The sequence below is a fragment of the Durio zibethinus genome, chromosome 4 (assembly GCF_047325235.1).
Source record: "Durio zibethinus cultivar Kanyao isolate XHJ-2024 chromosome 4, ASM4732523v1, whole genome shotgun sequence".
Classification (NCBI taxonomy): Eukaryota; Viridiplantae; Streptophyta; class Magnoliopsida; order Malvales; family Malvaceae; genus Durio; species Durio zibethinus.
In genome coordinates, this window is record NC_143165.1 from 2185709 (window position 1) to 2203757 (window position 18049).

General features: G+C 28.6%; 2 protein-coding genes across 2 annotated transcripts; both read left to right on the forward strand.

Moving 5' to 3' along the window:
• Window positions 1-4887: 4887 nt before the first annotated feature.
• On the forward strand, window positions 4888-9029 carry LOC111287337 (receptor-like kinase TMK4). The gene is made up of 2 exons (XM_022877822.2): window positions 4888-7334; window positions 8164-9029. Exons 1-2 carry the CDS (start codon window positions 5087-5089, stop codon window positions 8676-8678), a joined length of 2763 nt encoding a protein of 920 aa, XP_022733557.1. The 5' UTR covers window positions 4888-5086; the 3' UTR covers window positions 8679-9029.
• Window positions 9030-15610: 6581 nt separating this feature from the next.
• On the forward strand, window positions 15611-17844 carry LOC111288371 (putative glucan endo-1,3-beta-glucosidase A6). Its single transcript, XM_022879250.2, has 3 exons — window positions 15611-15855; window positions 15942-17246; window positions 17399-17844. The coding sequence occupies exons 1-3, from the start codon at window positions 15810-15812 to the stop codon at window positions 17434-17436; spliced, it is 1389 nt and encodes a 462-aa protein (XP_022734985.2). The 5' UTR covers window positions 15611-15809; the 3' UTR covers window positions 17437-17844.
• Window positions 17845-18049: the final 205 nt, after the last annotated feature.

Sequence of the window (18049 nt, forward strand, 5' to 3'; positions counted from 1 at the left end):
AAATAAAATTATTTTGTGCAACACACGAGTTATAATCTAGTTAATTTCTATAACATAATGCAAATCAACTCAAGATAGTAAACTTCTTTACAAAGGTAGTCGACTTCCTTAGTGTATTTTCATAATAGAATGCTTTTAACATTAAGCATTCAATTGCCTATGATAGAGTATTTGAATTACACTTCCTAAAAATCCTCTAAATCATTTCTTTTGTATTTTAAATTATACCAAAACTAAATCTAAGCTTTTGGCAACATTGATTTCTCAACTATTTTTCACTATTTTGAAAATAATTCGAACAATTTATTAAAAAAATACTCATTTGAATTTATTTGGAAAAGCTAAATCACAAATAAATAAAGTATTGCTACTTTAATAATTTTGACAATAGGATTTATTCATCCAATTTTCAGATTTAGAGGATATAATTACAACAAAATAAAAATTTGTAATTTTAAAATTCAACACAATAAAAATATTGAATACTTATTTCTATTTTTTTATAAAGTTAAATTAACTTATTTGAGTATTATTCCAAAATCTTTCAATAAAGATAAGAGAAATACTAAAATAATTTATCATGGTAAATTTTATAGCGTTAGTTATCAAATCGCTATAGAGCCGTGTTGACAATAGAAATCAAACGTTGATAACCAATTGTGAAAATTTTAAAAGTTGGATGATCAAAATAATAACTCTCAAATGTTAAGTGATCAAAAGTATAATTTTTTTAATTTTAATTTTTTAAATTTATAATATCACGTCAATAATATTATGTGATATGTCATATGATATGGTAATATCACTTCAGCATATCATTAGTCTCTAACGGCTAGGTGATAAAAAATTATTTCATAAGCATTAGTGATCAAATTATAACTTTTTATAATTAAATTATCAAAACCTTCATTTCACTTATTTATTTCCAACCATAACATCTTATCAAAATCCGTTATATATGTCAAAAACTTTAATTATATACGCTTTTAACAAATGAAAAAAAAAAAAAAAAAAGTAACGGTTTTAGCATACAAATTTTTTTTGTTATGTAGATCTATCCGTTCATTGACACGATAACTGACACTTGCATGAAATAATTAAAATCATTTGTGAAAATAAATTTATTTTAGAATTAAAATAGTAAAATACAAAAAGTCAACGTTGTTTGATGAGGGTCTTTTTTTCTTTTTAATTGAAAGAAAAGAAAGTCAAAATCTATTATTTAAACAGAGATTTATGCACGAACTATTGTGCCATAGATTCCGTTACTAAATTGTTTTGCATATATTTGGAAGTTCTTTAAAAGACATGATTTTGAAGCTTGACCATATTTTGGAGCAAAGAAAAATAACGTTAAAAAGCCTAACTAATAGTTATCCATAATTTGAGATGCCAATTTTACCCTCATTTAATGGGGAATTCGATTTTTATCCAAATAATGATTGGGATGGTTATCACATTATGAGTATAAGAATGTAAATGGATATAATTTTAAATTTTTATTGGGTACAAGAATGAAGATAGATAATATAGCACATGTTTTATACTCATTTCCTACATATAAATTTTTATATATTTAATATATAGATTTTTATTAAATAATATAAATTATTATTTTAAATTAATTAAAATTAATATATTTTTATTGAAAAAATATATATTAATATATATTTATAAAACTTTATCTAAATATACAAGATAAAAATAAAAAAAAAGTTTTAAAAAATTTTAGTTTTTTATTTTTTGTTAAAGGTTATAGATATGAGAATTATTCATGCCTATTAAATACTCATAAAAAAAATGATAAAAATAAAAATAAAATATTAATTAAGTATAGATACGAAAATAAATATAAATTTAAAATACCCTAATATCGTTATGCTAGCTTCGCTACCGAAAAAAAAGTAGATTCGAGAGAACTTGAGATACCCTTTATTAGAGGTGGCTCCTTGTTGAAGCCTGTGGAGGTCTTGACACCCCTCAAAATTTTACCTCTAGCACATATATTGAGAGGAGTTATATTATTAGAGCTCGAGGATGCATTGACATCTCCTAAAGTTTTAAAGTTTCTAGTATGTGTATATATTGATTTTTCAAATTAAAATTATTATTTTTATGATTTTATAATTTAATTTTATGTATTATTATCATTAAAGAGGAGTTAAAATCATATAATATTTATCCATTTATTGTATCAATTAATTAATAATTATTTTAAAATCTTTAAAATAAATAGATTTGTCATAAGTTTTAAATCACAATTATATGAACTTAACAAAAATCAAATTAATTTTTTAATTTTCTCAATAAGACTCTAATTTTGAACAAGTAATAATTAAGTGTTTTCTATTTTTTTTTTCTAGCTTGCTTCAATTCTTAGTTTCATTAGATTTTAATTTCTTTCTTTTAATTGTGCTTTAGATCTCAATCCAATACTATCCTAAAATCTTTTTTTTTTTTAAATCAGATTCTAACCTTTTTTAAAAAAGGTGAAATAAATCAAAACTTCTAATCTTAAAATTTCAACTTCATTCTTTTAAAATTTTATTTATTTTTCTTGTTTTTTGATAAAAATATTATTTATTGATTCATTTATACTCTTTTATTTCAATTTTAAATTATAAAAAAATAAAGAAAAATTTTATAAGTCATTGAAAGACTATATATATACTCAGTAATTTTACCATTAATTTGAAAGTGTTATTCTTAACATTTTTAATGCTATCATAGAAATGTTTTTTTTTGTACAATTTATATGCTTGATTTTATTATAATATTTTATATGCTTAATTATTTTTTATTACCATATACATGTGATAAAAATTTTACAAAAAATATAAAATAAATATAATTGGCCTTCCTCAAAAATAAATATTAAGATCCGTCACTGTTTTCTATTATATTATAAAGAAAAGCTATGTTTATACGATAAGGTTGATTTTCATCTAAATTATGTTTTTCGGTTTTGTAAGGAAGCAAGAGATTGACTTCTTCAATTGGAAGTGATCAATTGAGGTGATGAAATTCTTGAAGAGCCAGCTCAATTCCAATAGTCAAGAGTCAAACAAGTAATTTACCAACTAACTGAAAAAATAATAATAATAATAATAATAAAGGCTAACAAATTGACAGCTAAAAAGAAAAAACAAAAACGCGGTTACTCAAATGTAAGGAAAAATCGTGGTAACGCACTCAGACGGGAGTACAGAAAAGTTCCAAAGACGGCTAGTCGTGTAGTTTTTGTTTTATTTCTTTGGTTTTGACTGGATTTTATTTTATAGTATCAGCTAAGCAATAGCTGTCCTTTTGTGGGACCGCGCCGCTTATCCACCACCGAAAATATAAATTATAGGGTATTTTTAAATTGAGTTACTTATATTTTTAATATTTGAAATTTTAAAAAATATATAAATTAGTATTTTAAAAAATAAAATATAAATTTGTACTTAGAATTTTTTAAATAATATATTGTTAGTTCAAATTTTAATACTATTAATTTAACTTATCTATATAATATCTAATTAATATAATTTTTATACAAATATTATTTATTAAATAAAAATATTAAATATTTTGTAAAAATATAATGTGAATGGCACATGACAAATAATAATTGATGGATCCTAAAAATGTTATGATTTATTTAAAAATATATAGTTTTAGATATTTTTATTAAATAAAAATGTTTGTAATACGTATGCTGAACATATAATTAGATAATATTTATCATACATTATATATATATATATATTGATATGATTAGAGATATTAGAATTTGAATTATCATAATATATAATTTAAAAGTTCATAGTGCAAATTATATATTTTATAAAAATTTAAGATATAAATTACATATTTTATTTTTTAAATATCAAATTTAAGTATCAAAAGCGTAATTAACTATTTAAATTTATTTTGTACTTTTTCTCTAAGTAATGTTAAAAATGTATTTTTTTTTATATTGATTTTGTTGCATTTAGAATTTTTTTTGAAATATTTTACAAAACATAAGTTTTTTTTATATATATATAAAAGATATCATCATGTTATGATAAGAAAAAAGATTATGATTACTAAAATTTTAATTTTTTTAAATATCGTCTCTTAAAATTAATATTAGTATAGTATACTCAATTTAATATTAGTATAGTATTTTTTTTTCTTTTACAATGTAGTTATATTAAATTAAATAAAAATTGTTTTTGGGAATAAGATTAATTTTGTTGAGAATTTAAAAGTGAAAAATAATTTTATTTTTTTATTTATTGTGAAAGTTTTCTAGGGATTTCTTAAAGTTGTAGATTACCAATTATTTAAAAGAATATATATATTTATATATATTAGTTAATTATGATGCCTTTTGTTAATAAATAACAATACTTGGACAAAATTAATTAATGAAACTGATTGGAGAACGGTATAAATTATAATAGTTATGTTATTTCATTCTATTATTTAGGAGTACAATTTATTAAGGAATTTCAATTGGCATTTTGTATAGTAATAGGTGGAGTTTTTATATTAATTTAATAAAAATTGTTGCATTTTGACTTATAATTACTTATTTTAAGCTGTCAAATATAATACATCTTATCATAATTTGGAGGATTGAACAGTCTATTTATTTTCAAATTTTTCTTCCAAAAAAAAAACATTGATGCATTCTCAAATTTTAATTCAATTATTATTACAAGAGTAATAACTTAATGAGTTAAGTAGTAATCTTTTACTTGCAAAATTTTCAAGCTTAACTATTTTATAAGATGTTGAAGGTATTTTCAGATTTTGTATTTAAAGTTTTAAAAAATAAATTAATTAGAAAAAAACAAAAGAAAAAAGAAAAAAAAGGTAATTGAATAAATACAAATACAACTAATAAAATTCCTCGTCATTGCTCTGTTGTCTCTCCCCCAACGCTTCTCTTATCCTAAACACTGTGTTCTGTCTTTACTTCGCCATTTCCATTCTTTCTTCATCTCTAACAATAAATAAATAAAAAAACAGCTAACTTTATTCAAACAACCAACCCATCACACCTTTGTTGTGGCGTAATCAAATTCTTCTGGTTGTCATAAAACCAACCAAAATGCCCAACCACCGCCTCGTCCTCTTGTTCCTCCATCTGTCCGCCGTTCTTGGCGCCGCCGACGATGGCGCAACGATTCTAAAAATAGCTTCATCTTTCCATCCAGCTCCCAGCGGCTGGTCTTCCACCTCTTCAGACAACTATTGCCACTGGCCAGGCCTAAATTGTGATGCATCCAACCGTGTTACTTCCATCAACCTGTCTTCCAAATCCTTGTCTGGAACTGTTTCTCCCGATATCTCCTCGTTAACCGAACTCCGTAGTGTGTCTCTTCAGCGCAACTCTTTATCTGGGACCATCCCATCTTTCGCCAAACTCTCCAGCTTACAAATCATTTACCTTGACGGCAACGCGTTCACCTCAGTCTCTCCAGACGCGTTCTCAGGATTGACCAATCTGCAAACTTTGAGTATGAGTGATAATATGAACCTAAGTCCATGGACTTTCCCAGATTTAGCCCAATCTACAGGCCTTGTCGAAGTTCAACTAGACAACACCAGCTTGTTCGGTACCTTGCCTGATATCTTCGATTCTATGAACAGTTTACAAAGTATTAGGTTGTCTTACAACAATTTGAGCGGTATATTGCCGGCTTCTCTTGCTGGTTCTATGATTCAAAATCTTTGGATCAACAATCAGAATGGTGGGTTCACAGGTACTCTAGAAGTTTTGTCCAACATGACACAGTTGTCTCAGGTTTGGCTTCAAAAAAATATGTTTACGGGTCCGATCCCAGATTTGTCTAAATGTATTGGTCTGTTCGATCTGCAGCTAAGAGACAACCAGTTGACAGGGCCTGTTCCGAAATCTTTAATCAATCTTCCGAATTTGAAGAATGTTTCCTTGTCTAATAATAAATTGCAGGGTCCTTCACCAAAGTTTCCTAGCTCAGTTGAGAAAGTTACTGTTAATGGAATCAATCATTTCTGTACGGATAATGGGGATCCTTGTGATCCTCAAGTTGCTATATTGCTTGAGATTGCGGCAGGTTTTGGGTACCCTGTTTTCCTTTCTGATAATTGGGCTGGAAATGATGCTTGTAAATTGCCTTCTGTTGCTTGTGATGCACAAAGGAATGTGATTACGGTGAATCTTGCAAAGAAAAATTTGGCTGGGACGATTTCTCCGGCCTTTGGGAACCTCACGTCATTGAAGAATTTGAACCTGAATGATAATAAATTAACAGGTCCGATTCCTGATGGTCTGACTAAGTTGAGTAGTTTGCAGCTTCTTGATGTGTCTAATAACAATCTTAGTGGAAACATCCCGACATTTTCGAGTTCAGTAAAATTTGCTTACTCGGGGAATAGTTTACTAGGAAAATCTGGTGGTTCTGGTGATGGAGGAACTTCAGGTTCTGGTGCATCAGATGGAGGTTCAGTTGATAACTCAAAAAATGGTGGCAATGATAAGAATTCGATTGCTCTGATTATAGGTATTGTTGTTGGTGTATTAATTTTCGTTGCTGTTGTCTGCTTTGTTTCTTATAAGTATATTATGAACAAGAAGTATGGGAAATTTGGTAAGATGGAGGGTAGTGATACTGAGAAGGGAGTAGTTAAGAATGGGGCGATGGGTGGTGGGATGAATGGGCATGGGGGAGTTCCTGGTGAAATGCAAAGCCACAGCAGTGGTGATCATAGTGACAGCCATTTCATTGAGGGTGGAAATGTTGTGATCTCAATGCAAGTCCTACGACAGGTGACTGATAATTTCAGTGAGGCTAATATTTTAGGGAAAGGGGGTTTCGGGGTTGTGTATAAAGGGGAATTCCATGATGGCACACAGATTGCTGTCAAGAGGATGGAGTGTGTGGCAACAGGTACTAAAGGAATGAATGAGTTTCAGGCTGAGATTGCAGTGCTTACAAAGGTTCGGCATAGGCATCTGGTTGCACTTTTGGGTTACTGTATTAATGGTAATGAGAGGCTCTTGGTTTATGAGTATATGCCTCAAGGTACCCTTGGTCAGCATCTCTTTGAATGGCCGGAAAATGGCTATGCTTCACTCACATGGAAGCAGAGAGTCACCATTGCACTTGATGTTGCACGGGGGGTGGAGTATTTGCACTCTCTTGCACAACAAAGTTTCATTCACCGGGACTTGAAGCCTTCCAACATACTTCTCGGGGATGACATGAGGGCAAAGGTTTCAGATTTTGGCCTTGTTAAGAATGCACCTGAGGGAAAGTACTCTGTAGAGACAAGATTGGCAGGAACATTTGGATATCTTGCTCCTGAATATGCTGGTAGGCGGATCCTCGTCCTGAAACTTTTTAATATTTTATATGAGCTGCTTAGCTCTATATGTTCTATAAAAATTCTATATGTTCTATGAAAATTTGTTTTAGGCGAATCAATCCTTTCAAAGTAATTTAGTTGCATCTTTAATGTCTCAATGTAAGTATAGAATCACCTAGGATATTAGTAGTTAATGTGATTGGGGTTGGGGCTCTTCATGGTATTATCTGCTTTAGACATATCAAAATGGTGCTAACAAGCCATTTTTTAGACTTGAATTTCTTCACATCCTAGTTTGTTCTATAGGGAGTGAAAGAGGTAGGAAACATGGGGACGAGGTTTTCCACAACATGGTTTATAAGTTACGAGGCCCCATAGAATATTCGGTATTCTTGTGAGAAAGATTAAAATCATGGCTACGACCTCCTTTGTATGTATGTATGTATGTATATATATATATATATATATATATATAAAAGGCATCTTTTAGTAGGCATGGTATGGCAAGGCTTTTATTGTTTGTTAAATTATGTTCTTTGGGCTTACTTAACCACTCTTTTTGGAAAAACCAATTAATATTTTCTTGTCTTCTCCTTTTGCCTGGCTGTTCTCTTCAAAACATTGTCATATACTTAAATGACAACTGACGTTGAATGTGAACCTTTATTCTATAATTTGATGAATTTTGCTAACTGAAACAGCTAGAAGTAAGTCTCTAACTGATAAATAGTTCGATTCACAAGGAAGATATGGACTATACGCGCTTTAGTTGTTTGGTTAAATGTTAAAATTTCTAAACAGATATACTTTTTCTTTTATTTTTTAAAATCGTAACAGCAACTGGAAGGGTGACTACTAAGGTGGATGTCTATGCATTTGGAGTGGTCTTGATGGAGATAATCACTGGCAGAAAAGCTCTCGATGAAACCTTACCTGATGAGAAGTCACATTTAGTCACATGGTTCCGCAGGGTCCTAATCAACAAAGACAACGTTCCAAAAGTGGTTGATGATACAATCAACCTTGATGATGAGACAATGGCGAGCATCTTCAAGGTAGCTGAGCTGGCAGGTCACTGCACAGCTCGTGAACCGTATCAGCGACCCGATATGGGGCATGCAGTCAATGTGCTAGGCCCTCTTGTTGAGCAGTGGAAACCTACCAGCCAAGACGATGATGAAAACTCAGGCATTGACCTTCACATGAGCCTTCCTCAGGCTCTACAAAGATGGCAAGCAGATGAAGGTATGTCAACAATATATGGTGATATATCATATTCCGAAACCCAGTCAAGCATTCCCGCAATACCCTCGGGATTTCCAAACTCGTTCAGCTCAACCGATTGCCGGTGATGGAAATGGAAAAACCGACATAATTTCGAAGAGGTATGACTGTAAAAGCTGCAAAGAGGGCAAAAAAAAAAAAAAAAAGCCGGTTGGGCTACAGTCCAGTTGATTGCGAAGAGTATTATGGTCATATTATGTTTATTAATTCAGTTTGTTCTCTTATCTTTATTTGTGCTAAGCCTGAGCCAATAGAGCTGTTGTTGTTTCTTATTAAATTCTTCAAAAGCTAACCAATCGATTTGTTTTGTTGGTGGAGCTTTTACACAGGAAGTAGAGTTTTGGAGGAAAGGGAGAGAAAATTTGTATCATATTCTTTCAACCTTTTCCATTGTAATGTATAATTATTGTTTTCAATCATTCAATCATGTTTGGTTTGTGCACAACCTATAAAAACAGAGACAAAAGTCGTCACTACACATTAAAACCTGTCCATTCAACGAAAAAGTCAGCAAAAATATGAGCAAAAGCATGGAATTCAAGTGGACACAAAGAAAAAACAAAAGCAAGTTCGTAACAATGTCCAATTCGGACCATACAAAAGTATAGTATACCCTGAAAAATGAAGCTCCTTTATGTTCATTGTTAGCCAAACCCCAAATAAATTCAAAACGAGAACTTTTTTTTTTTTATTTGAGAGCTTTTAATATTCGGTAATTATTTTAGATTTTAATTATTTTAGAATCGAAATTGGATTGAACCTCATAAGAAAATAAATTTTTTTAATATCTATTTTTTTATTTATAAAATTTAAAATTATAATTTTATTTAAAAAAATTGAATCATTTATCACTCGAACCAACAGACGTTAGTATTCAAAACAAAAATCTAATTTGTGATGTGTGTTGTCAACATTTTGTTATACTTAACAGTCGAATGAAAAAAATATTTATTCAAATATTAATGATTAAAACAAAACTTATTATGATTTAATTATCAAAATAAATGCTATACAAAATTCGACTACTATTAATGTAACTTATGTTTATATATATATATATATATATGTATATTAAAATATTGATGTAAATCGAAAGAATATAGGTTGATATGTTGATGAATTGAAATGAATCTGAGATAATCTGTCTCAAGCTGTCACAACTCACTGCCCACAAAAGCACAACGTGGTGGTTGAAATTCATTCAGGATTCCTTTGAATTGACAGCTTAAAAATGATTATTGATTAAACAAATTGGATTTAGGTTTATTTGTCTTGACAGCAACACCATTGTTTTACAACCCCAGACCTAACAGCCTTTTTTGTTGAATTTTGCAGACTTCAAATTAAAATCTTGATGTGGATTAATTATAATTATAAAATTTTAATTTATAACAAATAAATAGATTTTTTTACACAAACAAATAGATAAAATCTTGAAGTGAAAAGAATGGCTGTTATTTATTAAAAAAATTTTAAAAATCATCATTAAAAAGGATCTGATTTAAAATAAAATTAATTTATAATTCATCATAAAATAACTTTTATTTTGTTCAACATTTAATTGAGATTATCAATTTGTCAATTTACCAGTAGAAAAAAAAAGTCTCATTAGCAACAACTATTGAATATTGAAGGCAATTATTGTTAACAACTTTTTTTTTTTTTTGGTATTTGTTAACAACTAATTTGAAGTTATTATTAGATAAGTGAGATTTGTCAAACAGTATCAAACTTGATTTTTAACAAACTCAAGTGGTAAATTACCTGCCTTTACAATTTTGCATGAACTAGTAGCATAAATAGTGGTTACCTGGAGACTTATTTTATTGAAAAAAAAATGCAGTTAGTTTTTTAGATTAAATTTAAGAATAAGTTTACACCCACTTCTCAACTTAATACTAGCTCAAATGGTATATATTTTGGTCAAACTTTTTTAAAATTACAATTTTAAAAAAATTTAAATATGTAATATCTCTTTCAGAGACGAGGTAAATAGATAAAAATTGAAGATTAATTGTATGTACTTTTGGCTAAATTTATGGGTTTTTCAATGACAATTGAATCAAACAGTAAGGCAGTCAATCTCTAATAGTAAATTTGTTCATGAATTAGGCTGTGTGAGTTGGATTTTGAATTGAGATTTCAAGGTCATTGTTAAGGAAATTGGTTTGCCTTAATTAGGAGACCGAAAATAATTCCTTTATTATCAATATTTTACTAGTACTACTGGAAATTAGAATTACAATAATGAGTGGATTTAAATTCAAATTTAGTCCTTCTACTTGAGCTAAATGTTAATTTGTTTCGCTATTTTCAGTGTTAAAATATATTATTTATAATATTACAGCATAATTAATCAATCAAAATTTAAAATTATATAGGATTTTATCAAAATATTTGATGGAATTTACCCTTATATGTTATTGACCTCTATATAATTTTTTTTATCATAATTGAATAATTATAAGATTATAATAAAAATAATTGCATTCGAAATTACAAAATATAATGATTAAATTACAAAATAAAAAAATAACAATAAATTTTAATTATTAAATTATCCAGTTTTTCATTTTCATTTTCATTCTATTCTATCATTCTTTCGCAATAAAACTTAATGTATTTCATATATATGCTTCTTTTTTAACTTTTATACAATTATCAATTATCTTTAAAAAGTTGGTTTTTAATACTAAATAATTTGTAGTTCAAAACATCCATAGGGACGAAACAAAAAAACAATTAAAAAAAAAAAAAAAACAGTGGACGGCCGTAAAAGAAGAAAAAGAAAGGAGACAAAAAAAAAAAAAAAAAAGACTAAAACCGAAGTTGGCAACAACTGGCCCAAAAAAAAAAGCAAAAACAAAAACAAAACAAAACCAAAGTCGGCAACTGCCACCGCTAATCATTGCACAGATGTTGGGAGATCCAACGTTTTTCAATTGGTTTGTGGCATAAATTGATCTTGCCCGATTTTCAGTTTTTTTTTTTTTTTTTAAATTTTGATCGTAATGGTCTTTATATTTTATCAAAATTTGAAAATGTATGCAATAATAAAAAAACAGATAGAAGAAAAATAAAATCTTTTAAATGGCCTGTAATAATAATAAAAAAGATAAATAAAGAAAAAAAAAGAATAGAATATCATGCTCCAAATTATATATTAATAAATATCATAAGCTAGAAACCAAGTGGACATCAAAGAGAATTTTTTTTAAATAAAATAAAATGATAAGTCATTATGAATTGAATTTTACATTTTAGTTCAAATCTAATTATTCTTGTGACATACTTAGTATCCGTTTGCATTTTACTATATTTTTTATACGATATGATTAAATTCATCATATTGTTAATTGAATTCAAATATCAATTTAACAAGATCAAATCAATATAAATTTTTTATTAATTTTTAATTTTTTTCAATCATAACTACAATAATTTTTTGAATCACAATTACAATAATTTTTTTTTTATTTTGAATCTCATCATCAATTCAAATGTAACCTTAAACTTTTGGTATAATGAATAATGATAGGTGCCTTAAAAAGTCCAATTCATTTTTTTAATAAAAGCAAAAAAATAGTTTTTAATCTTAAGGGTAGGCAAAACCAAATCACTCTCTTCAATTGATATCAATTTGTCGTAATGTTGGTCAACTAATAGTTAGAAATTGAAATTTAGAATAACTTAATTAATTTCTTATTATCTTTATTGTCTTTTTTTTTTAAATGATAATGATGCAAATTACAAATAAAACAATAGCAAAAATAAGTTGCAATCATCTTCAAATTCTTTAGCCTTTTCTTTCGAAAGTCATAAAAATAAAATATGTAAAACTATGTTAGTAGCTTTTTACCCTAACAACATTTGAGATTTAGTTTTTTATTATAATTCATGTAAATATAATTTTTATATTATTTTAATTTAATAATTTTAATCTAATTATTAATACTATTAATTTTTTATAACTAAAAATATTAATATAACCATTGATTTAATGATATAATCATTGATTTTATTTACATATCTTATTATTTAATTTTTTACTCACATTAAATTTAGTTTTTTTATTTTTTTAAAAAATCCCTTGACAATCTAACTTTTAATTTCTTAGGCATTAATAACCAAAAAAAATTAATCAACTATGAAATTGAAAAAACAAAAAGAAACGTTCATTTTCCTTTCTCTCACAATATCTTTTTCCGCCCTCCAGATTGCCTCACTTAGAGGTGATAATGGTTCCATGTGGACCGAATTTGATTCAATTCGATTCAGTTTTTTTTAAATATTACATAATAATATAAAAAGTGAAAATACGATTTAAATTCGAATCGAATTTTCATTCGATCCGATTCAAATTGAATCGAATTAAATTTATCAATTTAATTTAATTTATTGAATTTTAATTTTTATATATTATTTTAATATAAAATTTTAATATGTTTAAGTAAATTTTGATATGAAATTGTTAATTTTATTTTATAAAAATTTAAAATATAAATAAAAAATTTTAAAAATATATAATTTGATTCGATTTTTTTTTTATCTTTTGATCCGAAATTCAATTCAAATTTAATATATATTTAATATTTAAATTTAATTTAAATCAAATAAAAAAATCGATCTAAACGAAATATTATAATTTCAAATCGATTTAAAAATTTTTTTTTTCACCTCTCATCTCACAATCCAGTGAAGTGATTACAGCCGTGTTTCACATCCTCTTTTTCCTCTCTACGCTCTACATTTTGGATGGTTTAGATTCTCTAATTCCCTTCAAAACACTATACATCTAAACCCCATAACTATAGATTTTAAAAGAGACGTGGGACTGTGGGGAGAAAGGACGAACAATTGGTGTTTTTTGGGATCTGTGTTAAGGTTGTGAGCTCACTTTTGAACTCTTTCTTGGATTCATACTTTGCCTAGAAGAAATATAGATATACATTTTCCAGACATTAGGTGCTACGGACACAACAATATGTGATTTTCTTTTTTTTTTTTTGCAAAACTAAATCGAAAATCATTTAAAACAAAAATGCTATGGACTCCGGTATATAATGTTTTAAAATGGAATAAACAAAGCAAATTAAGGATTTTGATTTTGAAATTAATTTTATTTTATATTTGAATTTATTTTTTTAGATTCAAATTATCATATCAAACATGGCTTTGCACCTACCTTGCACTTCAAATGTAGAAAAAATTACTGAACTATTTGTGTTATAAATGAACAAAAAGTGTTACCAAATACAAGTAGTTTTAAAGTGGTTGAAAAAAGCTTGGGTCGATTGCAGGATCTGGGCAGCCAAAAGCGGAGGAAAGCCCAAAGAAGATCAAAGGCATGTAAACCAAACAAAGTCAAAGGTTCAAGGCCCAAGTTGCAAACTCAAACACGTTAAACCAGTCAAAAACATTGTTTTTTGTCTTAATTTAATTTTTTAGGTTTTAAGTCCAAGCATAAAGAGGATAATTGAGGAAGAGTATAGGAAGAAAAGGTTATCAAGGCTTCTTTTGATAATCGCTTTTGTTTTTTGTTTTTTTTTTTATTCATTTTTAATTTTTTAATTAATTTTTTTGTAAAAAACGAAAAAGCAAAACGTAAAAGTATCTATCAAATGGAACTTAAATTATTTGTAATTTTTGTTTTTTCTATTTGCTTCTCTTTAATTCAAAATATATGCTTTTTTAATTATGAAATCTTGTTGGTTTGAGTTATATAATGAGAGGTAATCAATTATTTTTCAATTTTAACTGATCTTTACTTTAAGTATAAGTTTTTTTTTTTTTTATATTAAAATTTTAAATTAAAAATATTTGAGATATCCTATTGATATTGGTTTACAATAATATAGTAGAAACATACGCTTATTTCGAAATATAAAACTTATAATTCCATTCTCTTAATTGTTCGTTTTAGTTACACATTTTTATGTTGTAATTCTTAATTTAGATCTTGACCACATAATAGTTTTGCCCTCTTAGATTCAACTTTTGTCATTATAAGCTTGAATAAATTGATATATGCAGTGACCGTTGCATTAAAGTAGTGGGTGTTCTTATAGTTAAAGTAATGAGGTAGAAGACTCGATTTGAAAGCTAAGAATAAATTCCAAAGTTTATGGTTGTGCCATTAACTTTATTGGATTTGTGGGAATTTTAAAATGCAACATGGATTTTGTTTTTCCATCATCCCTTTTTCTCGAGTAAAAAATTTAATATTTATCAATATTATTTTAATAAATTTTTATCATATATAAATGAAAGTAAAAACTTATAATATGATAAACTTAGAAAAGATAACAGAGAAAAGTAACATTTTGATATTATATTAAATATTCAGTCTAAAATCAATTGACAATAAATTTAGAGATCCAATTTAAATAAAAGATTACGTGAAATCAAATACTTAACAGATATGAATAACGTTACTTTAACAATGCTACACAATAAACTTGGCATAAATTAAAAGTTAGGTTAATATTACGAATGATCCCTGACCTATAATATAATATTTAATGTTATATCTGAATTTTAAAAATTTTTATGTAGTACATAAACTATAAATGTGTTAATTAATATGGTATTTAGATGACGGTTTGTCTATAATATGTTATCATTTAAAGCTAATTACATTAAGAATAAGTGTTATATTAATTAACAAATTTATAATTCAAGTAATATATTAAAAATTTTTAAAAATTAAATATCACAATAAATATTTTATTATAGTTCAAAAATCGTAACATTAAAAACCTTGAATGATCATAGCATTACTGCATTAGACTTATCTATTTTCTCACTTCTCTAACTACCTAGCTTGAAATGGTAAAGAAAACATGTATTCAATCCAGGAGACAAGAAGACCCCCCGTATATGCTCTTACATCATAATCTTTAGCTTTTTCTTTACAAATTAATAAACCATTATTACTTTATCATAGGTAATATATATCCGTGTTTCATGCCTCTTTTCTTGCTTGGAATAAACAAAAGAACTTCACTTTGTTTTGGAGGCAACTCTCAAAAATCATTGAACTAAACAAATCTTCTTGTATGTATGGAACAATCTAGCTACTTTTTGCTTGATTCATCCATGTTCTTGTTGGGCTTTGGCTCTCTTCTCATTAAAAGCAGAGAATGCTTTGAGGACAAAACCAACCATTTCATTACAGTTTAAAAAGCTGCTGACCAGTAATGGCTCTTCTTCCTCTCCTTTTTTCTTCTCTTCTTGTTGTTTCCTGTAAGTTAATTTTTCATACTAAATATTCAATTTTTATGTTAATATCAACAGTTTTTATGGACATTGATTTCTTTTATGCTTAACAGGGGCAGAAATCTCGAGCAAGATTGGAATAAACTATGGTCGAAAAGGGGACAATTTGCCATCTCCATATCAATCCATTGAGATCATAAAATCCATGAATGCTGGCCGTATAAAGCTCTATGATTCGGACCCTGAAATATTGAAACTCCTCTCAGGCACCAAGATCCAAGTGGCGATTATGGTTCCTAACGATGATATAATCCGAGTTGCTTCAAGCCAAACAGCAGCAGAACAATGGGTTCAAAACAATGTCCTGGCTTACTACCCGGATACCATGATCCGATTCGTTTTAGTTGGCAATGAAGTCCTCAGCTACAATTCGGATCCAGATCAGACAATTTGGCATAACCTTGTGCCTGCAATGCGTAGAATTAAGAATTCTCTGAGTGCTCATGATATTAAAAATATCAAGATCAGTACCCCTCTAGCAATGGACGTGCTGCAATCGACTTTCCCACCATCAAGTGGTATGTTCCGTTCTGACATATCGGATACTTTGATGGCACCATTGCTGAAATTCTTGAAAGGGAGCAAATCGTTTTTTTTCCTTGATGTTTATCCATATTTTCCGTGGTCAGCTAATCCAATGAACATCAGCTTAGATTTTGCTCTTTTTGGAGAAACTGTAAACCAAACTGACCTTGGTAGTGGCTTAGTTTACACAAATCTCCTAGACCAAATGCTTGACTCCGTCATTTTCGCCATGGAAAAGCTTGGGTACACAAATATCCGACTAGCGATAGCTGAAACAGGCTGGCCTACTGCTGGGGATATTGATCAAGTGGGGGCAAATATCTACAATGCAGCCACTTATAACCGAAATCTCATTCGAAAAATGACTGCCAAACCAGCATTAGGGACCCCAGCTAGACCTGGTCTAATCATACCAACATTTATTTTCTCCCTATATGAAGAAAACCGAAAGACAGGACCAGGAACAGAAAGGCATTGGGGCTTGCTGCATGCAAATGGAACACCTATTTATGACATCGATCTAACTGGGAAGCGCCCTGTCTCTGATTACAAGCCACTGCCTCCAGCTGAAAATAATGTGCCTTATAAGGGGAAAGTTTGGTGTGAGGTGGCTCCAGGGGTCAATCTGATGAACTTGTCATCTGCATTGGCCTATGCTTGTAGCCTGGATAATCAGACTTGTGAAGCATTGAATCCAGGAAAAGAGTGTTATGAGCCAATATCAATATTTTGGCATGCTAGTTATGCATTTAGCTCATACTGGGCAAGGTTTCGAAGCCGGGGGGCAACTTGCTACTTCAATGGATTAGCTAGACAGACCACAGTGAACCCAAGTAAGTTTTTTCCTTTTGGTACTTGAAGCTACCGGGATTTTAACCAACAGATCACACAGCTGTTGGCAAGTTTTCTTAATTGAACAATTAGGAAAGATACATGACAGATTAAAAAAATGGAAGTTCTAATCTTTATTGATTCTTTTGAGCAGGTCGTGGACACTGCAATTTCCCGAGTGTGATTCTGTGAAGATGGTTTAAGCATAAGCTTCTGTCAAGGAATTCAGAGCTGGTGAAGTGAATTAATATCAGGGAGCTGATCTTATGTTTCTATTGTTTACTCATGTTTTTGTCAGGGAATAACTGACATCTAATGGGAAGAAAGGAGTTCCTTGTTTACTATCAAAATTAAGGAGTGAAAACATATAAAATCCTTGCTACCTTATTCTCATTTCAACTTATAGCTGAATTTTAATCTTCCCCTACTTTGTTTCCTGATTGATACTAATCCCAACAATGGCTACTGATCCAAGTCTCTGCCCATATCAAGCATAAAAAGAAAATGCAATTCAATCAATTTTGTTGATTTATCAACACAGGCTCTTCAGTACAAAATGCCTACTGCAAAAATTCCTAGTGCAAAACATAGATTTTCTCATATTTGATTCAATGATAAGTATATGTATTTTTCTTTTCAGAAGTATGCTTTGGATTTTTTTTTTCTCAATTTAAAATTAAAAAAAAGGCACATGTTTTTGCAAGATGAGAAAGAAAAAAATGCATGTAACTATTAGAAATAAGATATGCAATTTGAGTAGATGCCAACCACCAAATTATGGCTGTGCGGAATAATTGATAATTGG

What these genes read in the sequence shown, in the direction of transcription:
- LOC111287337 (XM_022877822.2), top strand. Translation starts at nt 5,087, where the DNA reads ATGCCCAACCACCGCCTCGTCCTCTTGTTCCTCCATCTGTCCGCCGTT. An exon ending in TCTTGCTCCTGAATATGCTG is followed by an intron (nt 7,335 to 8,163) that starts GTAGGCGGATCC and finishes AAATCGTAACAG; the next exon opens with CAACTGGAAGGGTGACTACT.
- LOC111288371 (XM_022879250.2), top strand. Translation starts at nt 15,810, where the DNA reads ATGGCTCTTCTTCCTCTCCTTTTTTCTTCTCTTCTTGTTGTTTCCT. An exon ending in TTCTCTTCTTGTTGTTTCCT is followed by an intron (nt 15,856 to 15,941) that starts GTAAGTTAATTT and finishes TATGCTTAACAG; the next exon opens with GGGCAGAAATCTCGAGCAAG. An exon ending in ACAGACCACAGTGAACCCAA is followed by an intron (nt 17,247 to 17,398) that starts GTAAGTTTTTTC and finishes TCTTTTGAGCAG; the next exon opens with GTCGTGGACACTGCAATTTC.